The sequence below is a fragment of the Podarcis gaigeae genome, assembly GCF_964106915.1.
Source record: "Podarcis gaigeae genome assembly, chromosome: 17".
Lineage (NCBI taxonomy): Eukaryota > Metazoa > Chordata > Lepidosauria > Squamata > Lacertidae > Podarcis > Podarcis gaigeae.
The window spans coordinates 35,922,237-35,929,424 of record NC_139694.1 but is presented as its reverse complement, the minus strand read 5'-3'; the positions used below and the strand labels follow the sequence as shown (position 1 = coordinate 35,929,424).

General features: G+C 45.2%; 1 protein-coding gene across 1 annotated transcript; it reads right to left on the bottom strand.

Annotated features, from left to right (window-relative positions):
- Nucleotides 1-383: 383 nt before the first annotated feature.
- On the bottom strand, nt 384-5,444 carry LOC310834532 (olfactory receptor 1f45-like). The gene is made up of 3 exons (XM_083718012.1): nt 5,288-5,444; nt 4,496-4,677; nt 384-1,989 (listed from the first exon to the last, which is right to left on the bottom strand). The coding sequence occupies exon 3, from the start codon at nt 1,978-1,980 to the stop codon at nt 1,015-1,017; it is 966 nt and encodes a 321-aa protein (XP_083574138.1). The 5' UTR covers nt 1,981-1,989; nt 4,496-4,677; nt 5,288-5,444; the 3' UTR covers nt 384-1,014.
- Nucleotides 5,445-7,188: the final 1,744 nt, after the last annotated feature.

The window sequence follows — 7,188 nt, the reverse complement described above, 5'->3', positions numbered from 1 at the left end:
CCCTTTACCTTTAATAGCTATAGCAGTGTGTTATCAATGCAGGTCAAGTAATTCATTTTTAAAGTTAAAGGTATTTTTGCCTCTTGACAGGAAAACAATAATATCAGGTTATTTGAAATATAAGCCCCATCCAATTATGTCCATAGCAGATTTTGAAGAGCTCTGTATTACTACTACTACTACTACTACTACTACTATTATTATTATATCCTGTCCTTCCTCCCAGGGTAGCAAACATTAAAAGATTAAATCAGTACAATAAAAACCACATTTAAAACAATTAAAAACAATCTAAAAATGTTTAGAATATCTGATTTATTTATTTTTTAAAAAAGCAACCACAGACCCTCACAGTTATTAATTTTATGGCTGTCATAGCCAGTATATTTCAGCCATCAAATGCCTAGGTGAATAGGAATGTTTTAAAATTTCTTATAAATTTCAATAATGAAGGAGACAGATGCACTTTGCCAGGAAGGGCATTCATGAAACCTGCCATGTGTCTTGTGTGCATGACATACTGAGACAGCCCTGTGGTTGTCATGGCACCCATGAGGTCATGAGCTGGCCCAGGCAAGGCAGATTCGACATTGATAGTGAAGTTCTCCAACAGTATACTAGAGAGTGCCACTGCCAGCTTTGTGAGGGAGGTTGTTTGGCACCTGAATGATCAATAAACCAGCAAGATTCCTGTTCTGCCTCTGCTACCCAGCACCAAGTAAAGACCCTTGCATCCAGCTCCCAGACAGACTTCCCTCCTGTGGAGAACAATGGAATTTCTATGGAAGTTCCTTTCTACCCCTCTGATGTTGACTGGTTCTGCACAGAATATCCAGGCGGGAAAGCTGGATAAGGTCAGGCCCTTCCAGCTCGCCTTATAAGACAGCCTTGATGACTGTCTACCAACCAATGGTGTCCTTCAAAGATCCATGCTTCTCCGACTCACGCCTGATCTCTCATGTCTCTCACAATGCATCTCTCACAACTGATCATCGCAGGTTCCCCTCCTTCCCATCATGGCTTGACATTGTGTGGCTTCCCCAAAGCATGTCTTACTTTCTCCAATGCTCTGTGAAGGGCAGCTTTCATGTCTGCATTCCTCAGGGTGTAAATGAAAGGGTTGAGCATAGGGGTCACCACGGTGTACATGACGGTGGCAATCTTGTCCTTGTCCCCAGAGTAGCTGGAGAGGGGTCGGAAGTAGACTCCAATCGCTGAGCCGTAGAAGAGGGTGACCACAGTCAGGTGAGATGCGCAGGTTTGGAAGGCCTTGCTCCGGCCTTGGGAAGAAGACACCCGGAGCACAGCTCGGAAGATAAAAGCATAGGAGATGAGGATGAGGATGAAGTTCCCTATTATAATGCTGCCACCTTCGTAGAAATTCAGTATCTCATTGAGGTTCTTCTCAGAGCAAGCCATCACCAGCAAAGGCTGGGAGTCACAGAAGAAATGGTGGATGTGGCGAGGGGAACAGAAAGAGAGCCTGGACATCAGCACGGTGTGGAGCAAGGAGTGGAGGTGGGCCAGCAGCCAGGCGATGAACACCATCACATGACACCGCATGGGGCTCATCACCAAGGAATAGTGCAAGGGCTGGCAGATGGCCACAAAGCGGTCAAAGGCCATGGAGCCCAGGAGGAAGTTCTCAGTGATGGCGAAGGCCACAAAGAAGTACATCTGGGCCAGGCAGCCAGCATAGGCAATGTTCTTGTGGCCTGTGTGAAGGTTGCGCAACATCTTGGGAATGGTGGTGGAGGTGAAGCAAACATCCACCAAGGAGAGGTGACTGAGGAAGAAGTACATGGGGGCATGGAGGAGCTGGGCATCGGAGCGGATCAGGAGGATAATCAGCAGGTTCCCCAGCAAGTTCAGCAGGTACAGGGTGAGGAACAGAGCCAAGAGAAGGCGGTCCTGCTCTTGCCCACTGGACAAACCCAGCAGGATGAAATCAGGCTGGCTGGTGTGGTTCTTACTTCCCATGGGTTTGAGCTGGGGAGAGAGAAACACAGAAAAATAAGCTAAAAGCTGGGAGGGGTGCAAGGATAAGTAACTCTGTAGCTCACTTCAGTCCATCCAGCCACCATCCATGTAATCCACACTGACTCCCACCCAAGCACATGGCCTGACAGCTGCCCCCAAGTTGACCTCTGGTGTCTCCTTTAGTTAAAGAATTTTAGATGGCAGAACTGCCCCATTCCCTGGAGAGGCACTGTCGGACAGGCTAGGCTAGTCATCTTTGATCTCTTCAGACCTTCAAGACCAATCTGCACCACAGACCCCTTTTTCAATTGTTATATCAGGAGTGGGGAACCTCTGGCTTGCAGGCTAAATTTGGCCCATGAAGGTTTGCCCAAAATACCTTCTCTGCATCAGCTGATTTGTTATATACTTATCTGGGAGAAGGTCTAAAAAGCTGGTGGGAATTAAAATGGGATATAAACATTGAAGAGGATAAATGGAACAATTTATGGATAAAAGCACCATATAAATCTCTGTCACATTCACTAGATGTTATTTAACACTGAGGTGCCTACATAAGGCACAATAGCTCTCTGTTATGTTGGAGAGGATGCCAAATACAACATACAAACATGGGAATGTTTGCAAAAACTGAAGGTGGCAAGGGAAAAGGAAAAAACAAGATGATTTTTTACACTATATGGAGTGATTTTATTAAATATACAAAACAGAACACGGACCTACCTACAACATTTATTGCAGTGTGGTGTAGAAATACCTACAACATTTATTGCAATGTGGTGTAGACACAGCCCAACAAGACAACGACAAAAATCCACCAACAGCATACAAATCAATATGGCTAACCTGATCCAAAACACCCACTCACCCCACTCACACGTGAAAACAAAGACCACCACAGCCAACCACAAATGAATAACCACACCCTAGGCCAACCCCAACCTCTCTCACCACCAAAGGAACACAAGTGAACAGCAGAGAACCTGCACAAGCAACACTGACACAAAACCCCACATATATTAAGTAAAATAGAAACATACATTGTATTCTTGCACATAGCAGTAAGACCTCTGACACTGATTGCCTGAACTGTCACATCACAAAATGTTCATGAACCCTCTGAATGCGCAGGGAGGGAACAGCAACAGAATGTGCACCTTCTTAGCTTCTGTGGCAGATGGGGGGGAAAACTACACACTGGGCTGGGATGAAAACCTAGTACAGAGTTCAGTGATAGGAAACTCTGTGTGGGGCAGGATGAGGATTGAGGAAAAGGGAGTGAGATGAAGATACAGATTAGGGTGCTTAAGGGGGGAGGTGCAGAAAAGGAAGTGGACTGAGAAGTATGGACCTAACTGAATAGGAAGGAAACTGATGTCTAGGGGCAAGCAGGGTTTAAGGGAACTGAGGAGCTGATGAAAAAAGGCAACAATAAGACAGAGTGCTGTGAGAAAAACTAAAGCAGCCCAGAGGCAGTTTGGTTGGGATGGGGCTGAACTTCACATGTTGATGTGGCTTCAGTTTGCAGCCTTTTTGCTACTATTGTTTTGATGAGTCTGCATGTGATTTTATGGTTTTTATGTTGATTTTATTGTACCTTTCCTTTGGAGCTTTTTACTGAGAGGCAGTATATAAGGAGGGACGCGGGTGGCGCTGTGGGTAAAACCACAGTGCCTAGGGCTTGCCGATCGTATGGTCGGCGGTTCGAATCCCCGCGGCGGGATGAGCTCCCATCCTTCGGTCCCAGCTCCTGCCCACCTAGCAGTTCGAAAGCACCCCTAAGTGCGAGTAGATAAATAGGTACCGCTTTATAGCGGGAAGGAAAACGGCGTTTCCGTGTGCGGCGCTGGTGCTGGCTCGTCAGAGCAGCTTCGTCATGCTGGCCACGTGACCCGGAAGTGTCTCCGGACAGTGCTGGCCCCCGGCCTCTTAAGTGAGATGGGCGCACAACCCTAGAGTCGGACACGACTGGCTCATACGGGCAGGGGTACCTTTACCTTTTAGTATATAAGGGCTCATCTACACTTCTCTTTACCCCGCATTGCTAGGCACAGGTCTGGGATTTCCAGACCCATGTCTGAGCACTTTCTTTTTGGCCCGGAACTTTCCTTGTGAAAACCTGCTCTTTACTGCTGAATCGGATCAAACAGCAATCCACAGAAAACCCCAATTGCTATTTGTTCTGATTCAGCTGTAAAGATCAGGATTTCTCAGGCAAAGGGGAAAAAGTCCTTGGACATGGACCGGCATAGTCTAGAAAGCATGGGGCAAAAAGAAAGTGTGGATGAGCTCTGAGTCTTGGGAAAGAAGACCCGTATAGCCATTCATGCCAATCCCTTCTTGTACACAACTGTACATGTACCCACAAAGGTCTCATATGTTCACCCCATTTTTAAAGTGGGCTAAGAAAGTAAATAGAAGGTTTGGGGAGTTTGAGAAAGACAGAAGGAAGACAGAAGGAAGAGTCCTAATTCAGCCTCCCTCCTTATTTCCTATGGCTCCCCCCCCCCCGTACCTGCTTCCACCTGTCAAATACTGTAGGAGTTTCAGCTGTTTAGCCCTTGGGATCCTGATGGTATTAAGAAGGTGGTGATTGCAGCACTGCTTCTCTGTCTGTAACTGGGAGAGCAGATACTGTAGTGGAGACTCAGCCTTCTCCTATAGTCATAGGGCATGATGCATCCTCAGCAGAGAATACTGTAATTGGAATAAGGAGGGGTATATGAGCTGTTAATAGTCAATGCAGCAGCTAGTGGCATGCAGAGCACAACAGGGTTTTGTTTTTGTGTTGTTGTTTCTAACAGGGTGCATCACATCAGCTAGGGACTTGTTAGCAGAATAGGGTGGCCTCAGTGGAATCCCACTCCCCAAGTTCTGCACTTTTTTGGACTTCAGATCGGACCCTGTATGTTCAGAATAGTGGAGAAACACCATCTTGAAATCCTGCAGGACTCTCTGTCATTTTCCTAAGTTTGTAAAATGCTATACACTCATTTTCATGTTTCCCTTTACAATAACCCTATGGTGTGGTTGTGGGGGGAAGGTTGGAGTCTTTGGCCCTTCAGATGCTTCTGGACTACAATTCCCATCATCCATGGCCATTCACTGTGCCTCCTAGGCCTGATGGGAGTTGTTGTTCAGCAACGTCTGGAGAGCTGAAGGTTCCCCACTCCTGGCCTTGGGGTAGCTCATACTTATTCTCTTTTGGAGAAGGTGAACTGAGCTCTAAGGCCACTCAAACGAGTCTATTGTTGAACTGCAATTTGATGCCTGGTTCCTTGGCTGTCCATAGCCACTGGACCATCACCTTTGGGTATTTTCTCTTTGTGAGGTTTCTCTCCCTGGTTCCATCTTGATGCATGGGATTCCCACCTCTCAGGAGTAGCTGAGGGAGAGAGAGCCTGATGTTAGAAGAAGACAGATTGATTTCAGCGGCAGTGGGATTGGGGAGCAGGAGAAGGGCAAGGCGCCCATTGGACCAGGGAAGGAGGCTATCAGCAACTCTTTGCAACACAGAAATAGAGATCAGAACCCACAGCTCATTCACGCCACACTGTTAATACCCTCAGAGGGTCCATAGAGTTTCAATTCAGGACAGTTTGGTGGGGCAGTCTGGGGTCACCACAGGCAAAGGGAATATTTATCTTCCTTTCTCTTCTGTTGAGTGATTGGTTGTAATTCACTCACCTCATGCCCTCCAACATTTCTCCGATGAAAACAGAGACGTCCCATTCCATAAGGATAATTTTACTATTTATACCCAACACATCTTTCTGAGTTGCCCCAGCCACTCTGGGCAGATTCCAGCATATATAAAAACTAAATCAAACATTAATTTTTTTTAAAAAAAACCCGTCCCTATACAGGATTGCCTTTAGATGGCTCAGGGGTTAGATAACTCCATACCCTCCAACATTTCTCCAATGAAAATAGGGGCATCCTAAGGAAAAGTGGGAAAAGGATCAGATCAGAAACCGGGACAGCTTCTCCATTGCGAGAAGTGAGGTTACAGGGAACCAGACAGAGGGCCTTCTCGGTAGTGGCGCCCACCGTGTGGAACACCCTCCCTTCAGATGTGAAGGAAATAAGCAGCTATTCTATCTTCAAAAGACATCTGAAGGCAGCCCTGTTCAGGGAAGTTTTTAATATTTAAAGCTGTATTATTTTTAACACTTGATTGGGAACCGCCCAGAGTGGCTGGGGAAACTCAGCCAGATGGGCGGGGTATAAATAATAAATATATTATTATTATTATTACTTACATCTGTACACCATAGACTTCAATTCATTGTTGTCGATAGACTAAATCATCAAAAAAACTCATAAAATAAAATACCAGACATTTTAACAATAAACTTTCTTCCAAAGCGTCTGACCTCCCGTCCTTTCCATATCTCATAAATTTTAAATCTGTTGCATAAACATATCTACTCGTTTGGTAATAAAGTAAAGATATCTTTGTCATTTTCCTTTTACATGAATTATTTACTGAGGTTGTTCAAAGGCTGCTGCCCAATTTAAGCTATAGCAACTGTTCTTGAGGTAATTCTTGAAAATTTCCCAATTTGAAATAAACTCTTGCTTAGGCTTGTTTTTGGTCTTTTCTGAAAGATTGTCTAGTATTCTACAAGCTTCATTAGCCACTGTGATCTAGAGGGGATTTTATCACTTTTCCAATATGTAGCAATGAGTACCCTCGCAGCTACTGTGGCATATAGAAAGATCCTTCTTGCATTCCAGGGAATATCGGGGCCCGTAATACCAAGTAAGAATGATTCTGGTTTTTTAAGCAGAGGTGCTTAGAACTTTAAAAAATAAGTTATAAATAAATATCATTCCAAAAGACTTTGATCTTTTTACACACCCACCACAAATAATACATGGTGCCACCTGGTTCTCCACATCTCCAGCAGGTATTTGGGATGCCAGAAGTGCAATATCTCTCTCTAGTGGCTCATTCTGAAACAACTGCAACCCATCATAAGCACAGTAAGCCAGAAATAGACCAGAATCCTGCAGCTAATAAACACAATTTCACTTTACAATACTGTCTTGAGAATGAGGTCTTTCCTGGAACGCGTTTCTTTTCCACCCCTGTGGCTTCTGGGAAGATGCAAGAACCAAGCTCTCTCAATTCACTACACCTCGTGCTCAAGAGAATTCTGTCATTTCGCAAAGATGACAAGGAGAATCTTTGTTGAGTGGCAG